The sequence below is a fragment of the Metopolophium dirhodum genome, chromosome 2, assembly GCF_019925205.1.
Source record: "Metopolophium dirhodum isolate CAU chromosome 2, ASM1992520v1, whole genome shotgun sequence".
Lineage (NCBI taxonomy): Eukaryota > Metazoa > Arthropoda > Insecta > Hemiptera > Aphididae > Metopolophium > Metopolophium dirhodum.
Window position 1 is genome coordinate 36,006,398 of NC_083561.1, and position 19,238 is coordinate 36,025,635.

A 19,238-nucleotide genomic window follows, 5' to 3' on the forward strand; every position below is an offset into this window, starting at 1 on the left:
AACATTTTATTATAATCGAGCTAATAAAAATTCTCATGGTGTTTTCTATAATATAATATAATATTATTATATTATACATAGATAAGTCACACTATAATTAAAGACGTTTTGTTGACGGTTTGTAATCGTCTATAAGGTAGGTACTTAATACATTATCGAACAAAAAATGATCGCCCGTATTATTGCCATTTCATCTCAAAAAACTCCATGGTATTGTCAGTACACACAGAAATAGCATTAATAATAATTGTATCGTACATATTAAACAAGCACACCAGTACAGATGTTGTTAAAATATTCTAAAATAACTATGAAGTATTAATATATAATGTCAGTTTTTTTTTGTTTAAAATAAGTGTTAGTTGTTTTTTTTTAATTACCTACAGTGAGAATATTATTTGATTTAAAAACCCCCCAAAAAAATTGTTCCAGCTACGGCCTTGAACGTGGGTACTGTATTATAAACATTTTATAATAATTTATCAATATATATAATAATGAGTATCAGCTGTTATTGTAAATATATTCCTTCACTGGTAACGTCAAACAACTAGGTATTTATTAAAACTTCATTTTCGGTATCGGGGTTGTAAGGAAACTGATAAAATCTTTTCAATGTGTACGATTAAAGTGAATTGAACAGTATTACATGATAATAAGAAGTGGTCTAACGAACGGTGGCCAAACATCAGCGTTTCCCGAATGTCCTCACTCCTCAAGACTACTCCGTAGTCTTACCCACAATATTGTCACACAATAATTTATCCCTCACTAATGCAAATCATCACATTTCCGAAACATTTTTCAATATGAGTAAAATTGTGAGCTTGTTATTAGTGTCAAAAATAAATGAGCAAATACATTTTGAGTTTTGAAAGACTTTAATCAAAATATAATTACCATTAACCTAACCTAACAATTTCAACATTTATATAGAACAGAAAAACAAACTACAATATCTTTGTTCTTTTTATCTACGTATTTTTTAAGTATTTTTGCATATAAAAGTAGAAGTTTTTGTATTTATCGCACAGTGGCAATTCCACCCCGATCGGATATGAATAAACAACGTTATTATTAATCATTTCAATCATTTTCTCGTCTACCATCATGTGTTTATAATCCATTCCAGAAATTATGTGTACAAATGGCGGGTTGATACAATACTGTGAAATAAACAAAACAAATTATAAGTATATTGGTCCACTGTGTTTTCCCTTAATTTTAACACAGGAAAACCGGAAATAAATGGAAAGTTCCTCAATTAAACTTACATCTTTTAAGTTGGTACTATGAAATTTAGACGTGCTTTCGTATCTAAATATTACAACTTTTGATTGTATTTTATTCGAAAGTGGCTTGGTCTCTAGTAATGCTTGTAACCTAGAGCGAATAATGTTTAAAGCTTTCTGTGTGTTTTTTTCAAATTGTTTTTGATAAGCAGACATGTTTATCAACTGAAAGTCTTCATCATATTTTCGTATTGTATGTATAGATAACTATATTATAAACAATTAGAAAAAATGTTATTTGAGTATTTAACCAATTTTCAATAAAAGTAAATTAAATATTGAAACATACCATACTTAGAATCATAAGATTATGATAAATATATTTATTTTTATATTTACCTCACTTGATAATGAACCATATATCGAGTTAAGTTTTTTGGTAATATATCCATTAGAGAGAAAATGTTTCGCACATCCAGCCAATATTTCTGGATCACCTTCTAATAATGTTACGGTAGTCAATGTTCCTTCCGCTTCCAATATTTGAGCCATTTTAAGAGCAACAGTTCCGCCCCAAGTTTCACCAATTAGAGATACATATTTTTGATTTGTAATCTTTTTTAGTTTCTGTGTTCAAATTAAACATAAATTAATTTACTTATATTTAGACGTGTAAGTGCGTTTATACTCCTTACATTTACTAAAATCTGTGATATTTCATCAATCGAGCCGATATCTTCTGGTAAATGAGCTTCAAAAACTGGGTAACTCAATTTTTCATAAAACGTTTTTATGAGTTTTGGTTTAAATCCCGGTATTAAGAACACAGGTATTACAGATTTCAGTTGTGATAATCTAGGACTTCTTGTTGAGACTTCAACAAATTCTGTTTCTTGAGGTTGTATATCATTAAGACAATGTAACTCATCACTTGATTCGGGTAAAATATTTGTGATAATATTATTAATTTGTTGATAGCCTGAAAAAAGATATTATGGAGTTGTATTTGAAAACTAATCAAATAATAATAATTAAGTAATAAATAATAAATAAATTCAAAATGATTTATGCATAATTAATACTTTGGTAACTTATTTACTTTAAGATAATTGAATATCCAATAGCATGATCTAATTATTATTTTTTTTTTATTACCTAATATGACATTTGAATTTGATAGTTGTACATTTCATTGAACAGACGTAAATTAAAAGAAAAGTACCTAATTATTATTAATTCTATACTTAGAACATATTACTGTGATTAATGGATTCTAGAATATTAAATGTATTAAAACGATTAGAATTATTAAAAAGTTATGTTTGTTGAAAGCACCACGTTTGTAAAAATGTTTAAAACAATTCACAGAGTTACAATTAAATCTAGTAGGTATTGGAAAGCAAATTACATTTTGTAAAGTTATTGTTTATGAAATAGCTTAATTAATATTATCATAATATCGAACATTGCTATTTTATATTGCAGTATATTTCCAATGTATTTAGTTACGATAGAACAAATTAAAATGTAAGTGTTATATATTATCAGTAGTATGCTACTAGTTATTTTTTATCTGCAAGGGAAATTGAGGAATCTTAGATGTGTTATTAGTTATAGTGCAGTGGAAAATATCCATCGTAGCATCCTACATTTAGTTAGAAAATTAATTAAAATTAACAATAAACAAAGTGTTACGAAAATCGGTTAGAAAAAAAAAGTTACACCCAGCCCAAAAACATATATCTTTGTTAAAATAAAATATTTTTTAACTATATTTAATATTAAATAAATTTAATAATTTATATGTACGTATAAAAATATAGTATAAAATACAATATATTATACGTATATCCATTTTGAGATTCAAATGCATTTATTTCCGAAAAAAATGATTTACACCACTAAGCTCGGATTATGAGTGGTCAGTGGGGGGGGGGGGGGGGGGGGGGTGGTCGGGTGCTCGGTTCCGGGGCCAATTGACTTTAAGGACCGGCTTCTTTATACAAAATATGTTTTTTGATGCATTCTTTCAAAATAAATTTCAAATAATAAAATAATAATATTCAAACCACGAACAATTAATCATAATTCATAAGTTATAACTAATGATGAATTCACAGTACATTGAATATGATTAAAATATTATGATAAGGTTGATAAATTAGTGAAAATGGGAGTTGTAAACAATATGTAGTTCAATGTAATAGCTAGGTACATGATACTCGTATTACTATATATGTATTACATTGATTTATATTCCTGCACAATTAATAAAATATTAATTGATATTAGTTATTAGTTGTTTTAGACCTACTCGCACGAGTTAACAATATTTTATATTAAGTGTGTAAACACTTAAAGTATAATTGATTACTGCAGTGGTCTTAATGACTTAGTTTATTTGTTTGAATAATTTATAGTAGTATCTATTATACTATGGTGATAGTGGTATTAGGTACATATCTAATTTTAATTTCAATTCTCAAAAGAACAAAATTATAAAATTATGAACGACCATGAAAAATAAGTAATCAAAATTGTTTCGCAGTAAGGTCAGTTTAAGTTCGAGTATGGGGCTCGCCAACGTATTTGGTGTACCGGGGACCAATCGATCTTTAATCCGGGCTTTTGATCCACGTTTTTTTTGTATACTATAATAAAATTGTATTACACTCGGATTTAATGGAGCCAGGTTCAGAGCACACGAATGAAGAAGAGTCTACTGCGTATGATTTCTGTAATAAAATATCCAACGAAGGCAATATTTTGGTTGTATTTGTCGGTGTCGAAGACATTCCATCCCAGGAAATATTAAAAGCGTTAAAACCAATTGATTTGAGGTCAGCACAAATAGAACTTCCGTTACTTAATATACATACGAACGAAGTCGTTAGTGTTTGGTTCATATGTTTTTCAAAAGCATATCGAAGATTATTCATTTTATTAATATCAATCTATGGCAAAAAAAAAAAAAAATCATAAACAATTAAATTCTAAATGTATACGCATTACGCACTTATTGAATTGTATTAGATAATTTTACAGTACCTGGTTGACAATAAAAATTGCATCTAAAACTTTAAAATTTGTCAAATAATTTAACCAATTAAGCGATTCCTCTTTTGTTTTTAAATTCAAATCTGATTCAATTTGTATGGATACGTTTCGAGAAATGAGTCTATCAAATCTATTTTGAAAAATATAACCATACAAAGTATCATACATTTAACGATAATATATTACAATAATTTTAAAAGTATTTACGAACCTTCTACAAACAGTCGATGACATTAAACACCTTTTGACTACGATTACAATTTTTTGAGCACCTCGTTCGACCAACCATTCGGCGAGGTCTATCCAATCTCCTTTATTCCCTGCAATATCAAATTAAAAGCACATTTTGATGAATTGATTGAATGAATTTAATGAGGAGAAAAATATTTACCAACTATTAGGTAAATTTTATCAGGATGACATTCATACATAATATTACATTCGACTTTTTCCTTTAACTTAGAACCCTCATAATTATTGATACTATCGTTTAATGACAATACAACTTTTTCAGACGTTATTGATGAAGCGTTATTTCTAAATTAAACAAGAATCAATACAAATATTATATAGTTAGTTTAGAGTTTATTTAGGTTATTTACCTCATTGTGTCAAAAATGTTACCACCACCAAACGACGAAGTTACAACGCGACTACGCATAGGTTTAACCACGCCTTTATTTAATCCATCCATAAACGCTTGCTGTACAATTTGTTTGTTGTGATCACTTTCGTTTAACAACATGTTTGAACTGACAGCGAAAAACGACGTGTTTTGCAAGAATAGTCGCGTACCTATGGAACCATAACATTTGCTTTTAGAAACGTTATTAATTATAAAGTAAACCTAATGGTTAAAATATAATATATTATATTGTATTGTATCTGTTCAGCGCAATATCATCGTAAGACTACCTAAATTTCTTTGATTCTTCATATCTGATTTTGAGAAATGGAAGAAACTTCCATATAAAGCTAATGCGCGAAGTGCAGCTTGGAATGCATTGCCATTCAAAAAGTTCAATATAATATCTATACCCTTTGCCTTGGTTATCATTTTTAGTTGAACATCAAAATTGTCGTTTGTGTTTATAAGTATTTTTGACCGCGATAGCTGTTAATCAAATAAAAATTAATATAATGATTTTGTTTGTCATCATAGTCATCAGTCATCATTGTTGTTAATAACTTAATACCTCTGGGAAGATACTAGAAAGTTGTTCTGCTTGATGGTCCGATTCTACAATAGCGTATGTCTCACACTTAATACCTAAGCTTATCGCAATCGCAGCTTGACCTATAGGGTGCAACCCCGAGGTTACTAAAATAGAATTATTCTTTTGAACATTACACAAGATGTTCAACACATAATAGGTCTGAAACACCGAAAAAAAGGTCGGTTTGTCGTTAATCAATTTAAAGTGTAATCAGTATAACCTACCATAGCGTAAGTTAGAGGAACAGTAGTCGCTTCTTCCAGTGACCACGTCGATGGTACAGGCCATGATAATAGCGGGTCATAAATCATCTTAGAAGACATTTCGTTGAGTGAAGTGATTCCCATAATGGTTTTATTATCAACATACCCAGAGTACTCCAAAAGTCCAAATTCGTTCTAATTAAAATAAATAATATATTACATTTTAAACACATAGTTCTCAATATAAAATAATTACTTCTGTGCTTTCTTCAACAACTAAATCTTTGAAATTTAACCCTAGATATTTTACTGCCAATTTATTTTTACTGAAACAATGTAAATTAGCATACACAAGTGAATATACAATTAAAACATTTTTTTTTAAATTTTACTTACGTATTTGTAGTGACATTTTTAAACTCTAAATTTTTGTTGACTCTAATATTGTCTTTTAAATCTTGAAGAAAAATTCTTTTATAAGAACCCCAACCACCATTTTTAAAAATATTTACTACTAAATCTTTTGATAGTTGATGTGTATAGAATGACTGATGGGAGTCAAAATCTGGTGCGTTTGAATCCAAAATAAACACGAATCTAACAAAAATATATAAATATATTTAAGTGTTTTTATATTTGAACCAATTGTACCTAAGTTCTGTTTAGTGTATTTACCTTAATTTCTTTGATTTATACTTTTGCAATATTTCTTTAACATAAGTGGTAATGCCTTCTAATGGTGCAGACCTTGAAATTATATAGATCATGTCTTTTGATGAATTATATGTTTCTAATGCTCTCCAAATACTCAAATCGTATACATCATTTGTTGGTTTTATAGATATTATATTCTTGCCTACGGTCATTACCTAGAAATAATAATGGTTATAGAAATTATTCAATGAGAAAAAACTATTACAATATGATTAACCTTTTTCATCAATCCTAAATGGCTGTTATTGTCAAATCGTTGTTGAATGATTATTTTCCAATCTTTGAGGTCTTGTAGTTTTTTTTTTGAACACACTATTATGTAACTACATTTTATATTGACTAAAGCTCTCATCGTATCTTGTAAGTAATTAACATTAGTCACCGTGATCAATTTTCTAGATTCATCATTTTCTGGTTGTTTTACAACGTCGTGCCAGTTTAATATCTCATTCTAATGGTTAGATGTTATTATGATTTTAATAGTTTATATATTTTTTTAAATTATATTCACAAAAAAAAAATGCACTCACATTCATTGATAGTTGATTTTCAAAGATTTGTTTGATTGTTTTTGTACATAATTTAGATATCTGATCGTCAAAATGGTACGGAGTACATAAAATTAGTTTTTCAGAGGTTTTATCGAAATCATCTGTTATTATATCCATAGAGTCGTAGATAAATTGGTCGATGTTCTAAAAGTAAAAATGTATTAACTGTGTATTACAATAACTTACAACAGGTTTATTTTTATAATTATTTATAAATTAGGCATTCATTTTTTTCAATTATATACTTATATTTAGTATTGCCCTATTTTAAATTCTATTAGCTTTGGTTTGGAAAAATTATAAGTGTGAGTTTTCTAACTATAAGCACGAGAAGTTTGACTTAAAATTATAACAGTAATTACACCTAAAGTAAAGTAGGTACTAAATGCCTTAGAATTATTACTTTAGGTATTTAAATTCTATAGGAAATAGCTCTAACTAGAGGGTTTTGCTTCAAGTTGATTGTGATTTAATTATAATATTTAAATCGTATATTATTATGTATTTTTGAACCAGGCTATTTGAATATTATTAATATTTTATTTGCTTATGAAGTTTGTTGCTGTGAGTTTTTATTAAACCGAAACTTGTTACTAACATTTCTTTTCAATACCATTTTTCGATAGTCAGTTAAGCAAACACAAACCACAGTTTATTAATGTTTACTTAGTGATCACAAAAATTAAGTAGGTGAATCTTTTTACTGGGAGTGCAATCGTTATTTTATTTTATGGTCCCGGACCGTTCTACTTACCTATTATTGTTTTTATAATATATAATACTTAACGATATATCTGTGAAACGTGCATTATCTATGTTTAATAAAAATATATTTGTTGTTAAAGTTATCTTATAATTCACATTTATATGATACGTAGTCAGTACATTATGTGCTTAATAGATATACTTAATACATACTTCTTTATTTATGTTTAAATTTGTATAAGTAGTTAAATGAAACATTACTTTGCATCGTGAGAGGTTGAATTGAATAAATATCTCTTCTTGTAAATTGACTACAGCAGAATTAGTTTTCGGCAATACTAAATGCCCATTTCTTATACCTGTTATATTTATTCCATCACACGTTATTTCTTTAGTTGCTGTGTTGTAATTTACACTTACATCTTAAAATAAAAGTAATAATTGCTAAATAAGAATAGGCAGTAGATACATTTTAGTAAATAAAAACGCTTAATCATTATATGCGGTGCAGATATTACCTTTTTCGTTATTTTTTTTGAACATCGTTGGGTTTATACTAATTTGTCTAATGGAAATCGGAGTTTCTATTGGACATATACCTAAATGTTCTAATATAGGAAATTTCAATAAGCCATCAAGAAAGTAAATCCAATCATTTTTCCATTTTATATTTCCTTGGATATAATTTTTATAAATATCAAATTTGGTTATATTTTTGTAATCGTCTCCTAGGTTGAATCCGTTGTTTTCAAAAACTGCATTTATTTCTTCTTCCATTACAGACCCTTGGAACTCATCAGATGTTATATCTAATGCTATCATTTTTTCTTTTTTTATATTTAAATGTACATTGTTCAAGAAGCTTATTTGACCAGAAAAAATGACCTCATCGTTTAAATTGTATTCAAAATGACCAGATCCCCACTGAATCATTATATTACCTTCAACTATATCTGTAAGATTAAGATATCACGTTGTTAACTTAGACAATATTGAAATTAAATATTTTAGCTGGTATCAATATTTACTATTTGGATGAACTTTGATATTATTTTTAAAACATAGATTATTGAACTGAACAGACTCATCAGAAAACGTTTTAGAATTAATTTCAACAAACATTTCCCAAACATTTACCTGAATAAACCATGATTTAGTTATATGAAAATGTCTAGCAAAGGATTAGTTAAAATAAAATATCTAAATATGTATGGAATCAATATACTTGCCAGCATATAAGCGAATGGTATAATATGAACACCATGGATTTGGTACTTGATTAGATGAATACTATCATTGATAATTATTGACGTCGTTCTTTCACCAAAGAACCCATGTATCTAATATTAAAGTAAAATATATGAAATAACTATTTTAAACAAAACAATACTAATAGTATATAGTCTTATAGAAATAAAATAAAACAATAATATTATTCAAGTATGTAAAAGTTTGAATCGAATGTGTAATATTACTTGTGAATTAGTTACAACAGGTGTCCATTGCTCATTATGGTCCCAAAAAGGCAAACTTTGAATACAAGGGGTACCTCGGCTAACAGGAAATGTAACTTTTGGATAAATATATTTGATTTTTGGATTAACGCCATTTGTGTACATTCTAAAAAAAAAAATAATACCATATAATACAGTACGTCCGTGCCTGCGCATTTAAGAACGTGATGTCCTAACTAACAATATTATATTTAATAAAAGATTGTTGACCTGACAAAGACATATTATGTAAATTGTGTAAGCAATTGAAAAAAAATCCTAAAGAAAACGACCCATGACTTACTTTCCAATAGCAGTAAGTAGAAATCGAATTGAATCACCAAACATCCTTTTCGTTAGTGGTATATTGGTCACTGTTTCAGGTAATGCTTCTTTTAAAATTGCTTGTAGAAGACCGTGAGGAGCAATTTCAATTACGATGGCGTTACTAGGTATGTGTTTTAGAACGTCCTCAAATAATACACTACTCAATAGATTGTTAGTATGATATTCTGGAGAAGAATATTTTGCGAGGTCAGACTCCCATTCTGTTTCCGGCAACGAACTGCTAACCCATTTAGACGACCTTTTCTTTGGTACTTTGATCACCTATAAAAAAAAATATATAGACAAAGTTGGAATGAAAATAATATATTTAATTTATTTGTTGTACAAACATCTTTTAAATATTTAAGTAGAGTCGGACCAGCGGATTGAATATATCTACTGTGAAACGCTATGCCAGCAACGTTGACGGATTTTGCGAAGACACCTTCGGATTTTAGTTGTGACACAAACTCTTTGATACTTTCAACTGGACCCGATATTGTACAGCTAGTGGCACTATTACGACAAGCGACGTCGATGTCATGTGGAAGCTTGTCTTTGATTTGGTTATATCCAAGTCCTAAACAAAGTGTTTAAATAAAAAATGAACTTAAAATACTTTGGTGGTATATTGTGGATATTACCAATGGCGGCCATCATGCCAGAAATAACGTCTGTTTCTAGAGTAGCTTGACCTCGGGCGTAAGCAGCTAATATCATTTCTTCAGCCGTAAAACAACCATCTGCGTATGCACATCCCAATTCTCCGACCGAGTGGCCTATAATGCCATCAGGTGTAATGTCTAATGCTTTCAACACTTCTACTAATCCAATCTAAAAAAAAAATATATATTTATACTTCTTTTACAAATGTATTTGGATCGACCTAGATCCAAACCTGAACCGCAGCGATTCCGATAAACGAATTGAGAATGTTGTCAAAAAGTTCTGGATTTTGACTGGTCAAAATATTCTTGATATCAACTCCTTTTGCTTTTAGTATAATATCACATTTGTTTATAGCATCAGCAAAAACTGGAATTTTCATAAGATCTGTACCCATTCCTTGCCATTGTGACCCCATACCAGAGAAGATAAACCATATTTCGCGTTTCTTCATATTAACATTCTATAAATGTTATTCTTATATTATATTTTTATTGTGAAATATTAATCTCATTTTATTGAAGTGAAACTTCTGTACGGAGGGTACAACGTCAGAAAAAGCTAGATATCACTAAAAACTACGATAAAGTTTCACTTTATACGCACGTGCTTAAACACACACATGGTTTTTTTTTTAATATTGTATAATTAAATCACAACAATAATATTTAATGAATGTGATTTACCCAAACTTCATCTGTCCGTGATTCATCTATATTGGGGAAAATAGAAAAACTTCTGAAGAAATGAGCATTGATATTTCTAGTAAACACGTCATTGGTCAACGCTAAATATTCCAGATCATTTCCATGATACTTGATCTAATTAATCGTATGAATAATTAAAATAATATATAGCTTATATTTAAGTTGCATAAAATAATTATATATAGTTTAAACAACAAAATTGAATTTAAATATTAATTTACCTGTTTTACAGTCGCTCTAGCATTTTCTTCATTCCGCCCAGATGCTAATATAAGCCTTGGTATATAATCATTACTGTCTATGTTTTTGAATATCTCTTTTACTTTATTATTCTTTTTTAGAATAACATGACTAAATGCATTTAAAAAACCGAAAGAACTGACGCCAATGATTTCACCTTTGAAAGGAGTTTTTTCTGTGATTACCTGCATGATAAAATTATAAGCATTTATATATTTTACATTCCTATATGGAAGTACAATACTTATTTTAATCAACATACATTTTTCATAAAATATTAATTACAAATTATGAAGAACCTAACAGTTATAAAATCTTACTTGAATTTTTCCATTTTTTAATGCTGCTACACTTTTATTTGGTTCTGAGTAATTTATATTGGGTGGTATGTAGCCACTTTCCAGTATAATGATCGCTTTAACAATTGACATAAAGAGACCAGACACTTCACAATGGCCAATATTACTCTTTACGGAACCTACTTTTAATGGAATATTTCTTCGTTTTGTACAAAATACTTCTTCCATAATATTTAATTCCATAGCATCTTCACTCTATAAAATTAACCCAAAATTAAATTAATACATATTCCTACCCATTTATTGCTAATATCTGAGTTTTGGAAAGAAACTGATTGAACCATGATTTAAGCTTCTAAGAATAACATCTATAATTTAAAATTCATCAGCAATGTGTATATACATTCATTGCATTTTGCAATACTTAGGATAATAGAATGATACTGTATGATAATAATTTTAAATATATTATTTAAACGGTAATTTATAAAAATAGAGCTAAATAAAAATAATCTTGAACAATAGTTTGATTTTTAATTATGGTGTATGATTAATTCCACCAACTGGTTTTTTCGTTGTCAAATTTAGTTTATTCTGGTATCAATAATACATCACGCGATATATCTTAATACTTTACCAATGACAAGTTAAATAGGTAAATGTGTAAATGTATTGTAATAGAAATTGACCAATTTTAACTTATTACTTATTAGTGTAATTTTTATAAACTTAAATCATCAGTTAATCATAATATAGTGTTTTTCCCAACACAGGTAAATATTACCTTTATCCCTGATCCGTAAGCTTCAATGTATTCTACAGAAGCTGGATCGATGTTGGCCTGTTTATAAGTATCCAACAGTAATGATTTAAAGTTATTTCCATTGTGCTCAGTTATATGCCCTTCGTGGTCTCCAAACTGGACTGATCTTACACTCAATAACGTTCCATAGGAACGTTTTGCTTCAGATGCTTTTTGAAGATACATAACAATACAAGCTTCTGATCTGTTATAGCCATTAGCTAAGAATAATATGAAAAAATTGTTTATCAAATTATATTTAAACAAAATATAAATAAAACGGTTTGTGTGTATTAATAAGTTATATTTTTGTTTTTATTGATTAGGTAGGTAGATAGTCAATTACTAATAGTTGAATTTACAGTAGTACCTATATTCCAAATGGTATACCTAATTATATATAAAAAAAAAATCAACAAAATATTTATTCTTATTGATGGTTAAAAATAAGTCAGTGTGATTATAATATTGTATAGTTATTATTTTTTTTTGTTAGAAATATTTACCATCAGAACTGAATGATTTTGTTTGGAAACTTTGATTCAATCTATTCAATCCTTGGAACTGGAATTGTATTTCTGGCCTAAGAGCCAAATTTGTAACTCCAACAATTGCAGAAGATATGAAACCATTTTCAATCATTTTTTTGGCTTTTTCTAAAGCGTTTGACCCACAAATCCATCCTCCGTCCATTGTGAAACTGGGACCTGTATTAAAGTTATTTGTGTGTCAGTTACAATATTATTTTTAGTATTTTAAGTTTCCATTCAATATACCTGTTAAATTAAGGATGTATGAAACGCGATTTGCTTGCATTGTTCTACTCCGTCCTAACATTGAAAAAGCAGCAGTTTTAGAGGAGTCCAATGTAAACATTTCTGTTTCGCTGATAGCTGAACCAGAAAATACAGCTGTATTTGTTCCGTGTAAATCTGATGGACTCAAACCGGCATCGAAAACCGCTTCAATTGAACGTTCTATGAAGATTCTTGTCATTGCATCCATTACTTCGGCTAGTTTAGGATGAGCACTGAAGAACGTTGCATCAAATTTGTTAACATTTTTCAGTTTTCCAGTTCCAGCAATAGCGCCAAGTTCATCTATTCAACATAATATCATAAATAAATAAATAAAAATTATTAATGATAATATAGAAAAAACCGAAAAGTAATTGTGTACTTGGTTTCCATCTTCTTGAATCGATCGTTACTCCATTTGTTTTGTTAAATAATAAGTATTTTAACTCTTCCATCGTATCGCATTCAGGAAATACTCCTCCAATACCCGATATTACAACTTCTTCTTTTTGTACAGCCATGTTTTTTTAATTATTCACCGCCTTACAATAAAAATATACAAAAAGTGTATTATTGATAAAAAATTATAGAGTATTTATAGCAATATTAAAATTAATAAATAATAATATGTAAGTCATTATGTCATACAACATATTTTATTAAATTTCAAGTACAACTTTTGTCTTTATTTAACTGAATTAACATCGTTGGAAATATCTATACCAAATTAAAATCCGCTACTAAGAGTCTATGACAAATAACGATCAGAAAAAAATGTTTGTATTCAGCCTAAAAACACATATATATATATTAAAATTATAATATATAAATTATGTGTGGCAAATTTTGAGGAGAGACACTATTAATGACACGCATATCATTAATAATACTTTTACGATTTTTAATAAGAATTTTAAAATTTCTTTTAGTTTTGTTTGTTAGTAAAGTTAGTAAAATATTATTATAATCAATTATTATTATTTTTTTTTTTTGCAGAGGGGTCATCACAACTTTCTATTGAACGTTATTGAGACTTCATAGCTTAAAAAATCGATCATCCCCTTGAATCAATTTTGGATCCAAACTAATTCACATATATATTTAGTAGAGAAATAACAGTTAATTGTATAAAATTGATACCCTTATTATACGAAGAAATTAGTGAACCTATCAAAAATTTATATTTTATGTTTAAACTAATTTTTATATATTAATTATGGAATAAGCCATATTAAGTACAATATTTACGTAGTGTAGATACCTAAAGTACTTATTTGAATTCGATATAAATATTAAACATTCAATTAACAATTAATTATAAGCTTAAAAAAAAAAAGTCATAATAATTTTTAATATTTAAATGGACTATTGTATCGTTTATTTTGTTATTTGTAACCTATATTTTGTATCGCCATAACTAGCACATGCCGTTGTGGGTACTAGTATTTATAAATAAATAATTGTAACATATTTTTCATTTTTATTGTATTAATATAAATTCCATAGGTACTACAATTATATTGATAAAAGTTTAAAATTAAATCGAATCCACATTTAAATCATGAATTTTTAGCATGTTGTTCCAGAATAGAATCATTTAAAATTTGTATTCAAAGTATGTTTATGCATATGATATAATAAATGCAGCGGAAACATAAGGCCACAATTAAATTATTGCTCCTTTTTAACCCATTCAACGTATTAGCATTAAATTCATTATATATTTATAACAGTTTCCATTGACTCCGCACAGTATTAGTCTGCTATTATAAAATTTCAAGGTTAATTTATTTACTAATTATTCCATTGTTTCCGTTTATTTAATAATATTATTCCTAAACGTTTAGCTAATTTATCCTGTCGATTCTAACAAACTATGTAATTTCCATACAAATTGTGTGCTAAAATTAAATTCTGGTATTTTCGTTGTAAAATTAATGGATTTTAATTATACACCAGGGTAGTGGTAGAAATAGTCATAAACATTGATTGTTTTCGTCTCTTAAAAACCTATCAATATTAATTTATTTAGATATTTAGATAGGCACTAGGTACCTATTATAGGTACCTAGTACTATACTATAGTATTATACTATCATAGAATTTATAGTCACTGAAATATAAAATATAAAAATACAATACTTTTGTGATACAATAGAGATATCAGAGATATATTTTAAATTGATATGATACGAATTTAAAATTTAACCTTATTAGTTATTACTTATAAGTACCTAATATGACTACCTAGTTACTGAATAGTATGATGATTAATTGTCTGCACCTAACTTTATAATATGCCTTTTAATGGTACTTTGGTACCTCATGTCCATATCGTTCAAATGTCATATAATTAAATTAAAATACAAAAGTTTTATATTTTTATATAATATCACAATCAAAACAATGTTATACGTTATAGTACAATATTATTGTAAAATATATCAGTTAAATTAAATAACGAAAAAATAAAATCTATGCTAAGAATGGCCACAAGACTAAAAGTTGCTAAAACTTACAACATAGCAATACAAAATGTGGATACTTATCATAATATTATGTGTATAGATGGTAGGTGCATATACTTTTTAATCAATAAACTTAAAACCCACATAATATTGGTGAAATACCTTTTAAATTATTACACTTTGAATTAAATGATGATATAATTAATATCTTAACATATATTGTTTACTTATAAAAAAACAAATTCGACACGTAAGGAAAAGTGTTTAAATAAATATTTCAAAAAGATTAACATATCAAAACAATTACATAACTTGGTGCTCACATATTACACGTATTATTTTTAAAACAAATGATTCTACATTAATCTATAATTAGATACAGAAAATATATCTCTAATATTACTTATTAGATTAGGTTAATCAAGTGTAAGTTAAGTGTTAAACCAATCTACTCACAGAAGCGATCGTAGTTTATTTTTGAGGGCTTGGAAACTTATGTCACTTATATGAAAACATTTTTAAAACAAAAATAATTAAGTAATCAATAAAAAAATACCGACCAACAATTATTGACATTTTAGAAAGAGAATTTCTGAAAAAATCCAACCAGAATTTTACCTAATCCAATCCAACCTAACTATCCACAGACTCCTTCAAAATCACCGCTGTCAAGTTATTTGATTGTTCTATATTGTTAATAAAGATTTATTTTTCAGTATATTTTATTTTAAAATAATAAAAATTCACTATCCAGAAACGAATAGACTGTGTTATTTCATATTTGAATGGAAATAAATATAGAATTATTAAGTATTTTGTTTAAATATTACCCATTTATATTTTTAACAATTTAGTTAGGTATGTATTGTGACGTTACCTGCTTTTGAATTTGTTGCAAACCCGTTAACATACGTCTGACACTTTCAGAATATTGTACTGAATGTAGAATTTACCACAACTTAACTGTATTCATAATATCAAACATGAAATAAATTAATTTAAAATACCCTATCGTCATAAAACGCATAAAGGTCAAAATTTAAATGTATATTTAATCATACACACTCTTACCTATTGGGTGAAAAGTAATGGCTTAGTGATTCATAAAAAGTAGGTATCTAAAAAAATAAATTACAATATTATAATAACACGACAAATCCCATCATTGTTTATTTACAGTATACATAAAGTGTAAACATTCATTATCATAGAGCATTACATTCATAAGGATTTATTTTTAATTTGAATCACACTACTGTGTGTTGAGTAGGACAATACATAAATATTGATGAGTACTTAATAACAAGTAAACGGTTTTTTGTTGTCAATAAATGGTTAATAAATTCGTGTATAACAATGGCCTGGTCGAATGGTTTTTAATTAATCATGAAGTAAATAACACCGACACACCGTTAACACCGTTCCAGGTTCCTCATAGATCATAAAATATATTACATAACGTACAAAATTACTCTTTATAGTCATTATAGGCATATAGTAATACACCTACCTATACCTATTTAAAAAGTCATCAGACGCTGGGACGCGTACATAAAATGTGAACATTTTAATAAATTTCAAGCTGTCCCGCCCGACGTTGCCCGGGCCAAAGATCTGTACCTTTAATAAATATATTTGTAAAAACACGTATATACCAAATGTCTTCTAATTCTAATATCTAGTAGTATATGTTATGTAACCAATGGCATTCAATTTATAAACAAAAAATAATTTCTTTTTTTATAAGCTGAAAAAAATCAAGTGTGGTAGCTACCTACAGGAGTTGAAAAAATAAGATGTAAACACCCTCAAAGTCTTAAGGAATCTATTGATATAATTTATATAGAAAATGGATCAGTAGTTAGTTTTTGAGTCTATTAACTTCGGATGAACCAACATTCATTTTTAGCTGTACAAACCGACTTCGTCCGGGAAGAGATTATAAAATATAAAATATAGCGCTATGCCGCTATACCTATAGGTGTATCTTGGTTTTGGTGTACCTCAGTTCAAGGGAAAATTTGCGTCGGTGTACCTCACTTTGTGAACTAATTTGACCGAGATCGACAATTCGTCTGCGGTGGATATAAATCGAACGTGATACCTCCAACAATAATTTGAAATTTTCACAAAATCGGTTAAGTAGTTTTTGAGTAGGTATCTATAATATAAGTTATGTATTATAAAACACAAAAAATGTTTCTATGTCTTTTATGCATTCCTAATGCATTCATCCGATTGCGATGAAATTTGGTACGGAGATAGATTAGACCTCAAGTAAGAAGACAGGTTACATTTTGTCACGAAAAAAGGTAAATAAGAGGTCCAACCCGGGGAGGTCCTCAAACAGGGATTTTGAGATTTACGATCGAAATTTTTGTTCGTAAATGGTTGCTATTGGTTTTAATAATAATAATTATTATTTATGCGTTAAGCCTGTGTATTTTAGTACAGAATGTATGGAGTTCAAACCACGGTTCAAGTGGACCAAATTGTTTGCATATTTTGATACTTGTATATTGTACACTTATGTATGCACCACACGGGGTCCGAGATCTACCGCAAGTGGTTGCCTACCTGATAAGTGATAATATTATACTGCTGGCATAATCACAAGCGAATCCCACGGACAACGCCGGTCGAGATGGCTATAATTTAAGATATAATATAATTTACACTTAAAAAACCATTGCTTCCACAGCGTGTTACACCTAAAAGGAGTTGAACAATCACAAAAACGTAGCAATAGCAAAGCGTTGCCGCGTGTCAATATTTTTTTTTTTGCTTTTCCCAAATATTTTAAAAAGTACAGAGCTTTCAATGTTTACCACTTAGAAGTGCAGTTTTCTATCAGAAGCCACCACCAGAGTTCAAAATTAAAGCATTTTTCTTTTCGTGTTACTCAGAACAAAATTTGTTAACACACACGAAAAAAATATAATTGTAAATAATTACATTCATCGCTTCACTTAGAATCTAATATGGTATTACTATTTATACAACTACAAATAGGTACTACCTACTACATAACAGTTATTTACGGTCAAAACAAGGTTATGAACGAAATGTTCTAGAAACAAACAATGTGTTTTCAAATAAAATACAAAAAACCTATATGTAAATTACGAACTCAACGCTTACGATGAAATTAAAAAAATATGTAAATAATTATTTAACACATATATAAAGTCGGTTAAATTAAATAGGTGTTACAATTTCTTTAAAGCCTGTATAGACGGGTGAACCCGGGTAATTATTCAGCAAGTAGGTATGTTATTAACTTATAAAATATTAAAATATAATATTATAAGATTCATAATGAGAATTAAATTGATTTCAGAAAATTACATAATATAATACTTAGTTGTAGTTCAGCCAGTTCAGGCATTATAAACATTTCATAGAAAAACAGTGACAATAGTTTCAACCTACGTAAATAACTGTATAAACACCATAGACAAGTATAATATAATCAATGTGATCAACACGAAATTATTACTCAACGAATACGCTCCACTGTCCACTATTACTATATTATAAGTACTGCCGTGTGTCAATCAATCGTTTATTTCAAACGTAAATTAAATATGAAAACTGTTTGTTTGTAATATATTAATGAATATTGTACTCGTTTTTTATACTATACTATATTATAGTATTTATAATACTTTAACCGTCAGCCAATAAATAACCCTATCAAAAAATAGAAATTTTATTTTAAAAAATCGCGGAAGTCATTACGCTGTATAGGTAACTATAG

General features: G+C 28.0%; 1 protein-coding gene across 1 annotated transcript; it reads right to left on the bottom strand.

The window, feature by feature from the left end:
• Positions 1 to 872: 872 nt before the first annotated feature.
• Positions 873 to 16,473, bottom strand: LOC132939459 (fatty acid synthase-like). The gene is made up of 34 exons (XM_061006630.1): positions 16,356 to 16,473; positions 13,393 to 13,552; positions 12,990 to 13,313; positions 12,720 to 12,920; positions 12,196 to 12,434; positions 11,433 to 11,666; positions 11,094 to 11,297; positions 10,852 to 10,986; positions 10,398 to 10,628; positions 10,144 to 10,333; positions 9,850 to 10,079; positions 9,477 to 9,781; positions 9,155 to 9,299; positions 8,909 to 9,019; positions 8,708 to 8,816; positions 8,198 to 8,632; positions 7,941 to 8,101; positions 6,954 to 7,118; positions 6,641 to 6,874; positions 6,385 to 6,578; positions 6,106 to 6,306; positions 5,966 to 6,035; positions 5,731 to 5,904; positions 5,486 to 5,665; positions 5,205 to 5,403; positions 4,892 to 5,084; positions 4,681 to 4,826; positions 4,501 to 4,609; positions 4,281 to 4,419; positions 3,904 to 4,186; positions 1,928 to 2,211; positions 1,632 to 1,859; positions 1,275 to 1,499; positions 873 to 1,166 (listed from the first exon to the last, which is right to left on the bottom strand). The coding sequence occupies exons 2-34, from the start codon at positions 13,529 to 13,531 to the stop codon at positions 975 to 977; spliced, it is 6,609 nt and encodes a 2,202-aa protein (XP_060862613.1). The 5' UTR covers positions 13,532 to 13,552; positions 16,356 to 16,473; the 3' UTR covers positions 873 to 974.
• Positions 16,474 to 19,238: the final 2,765 nt, after the last annotated feature.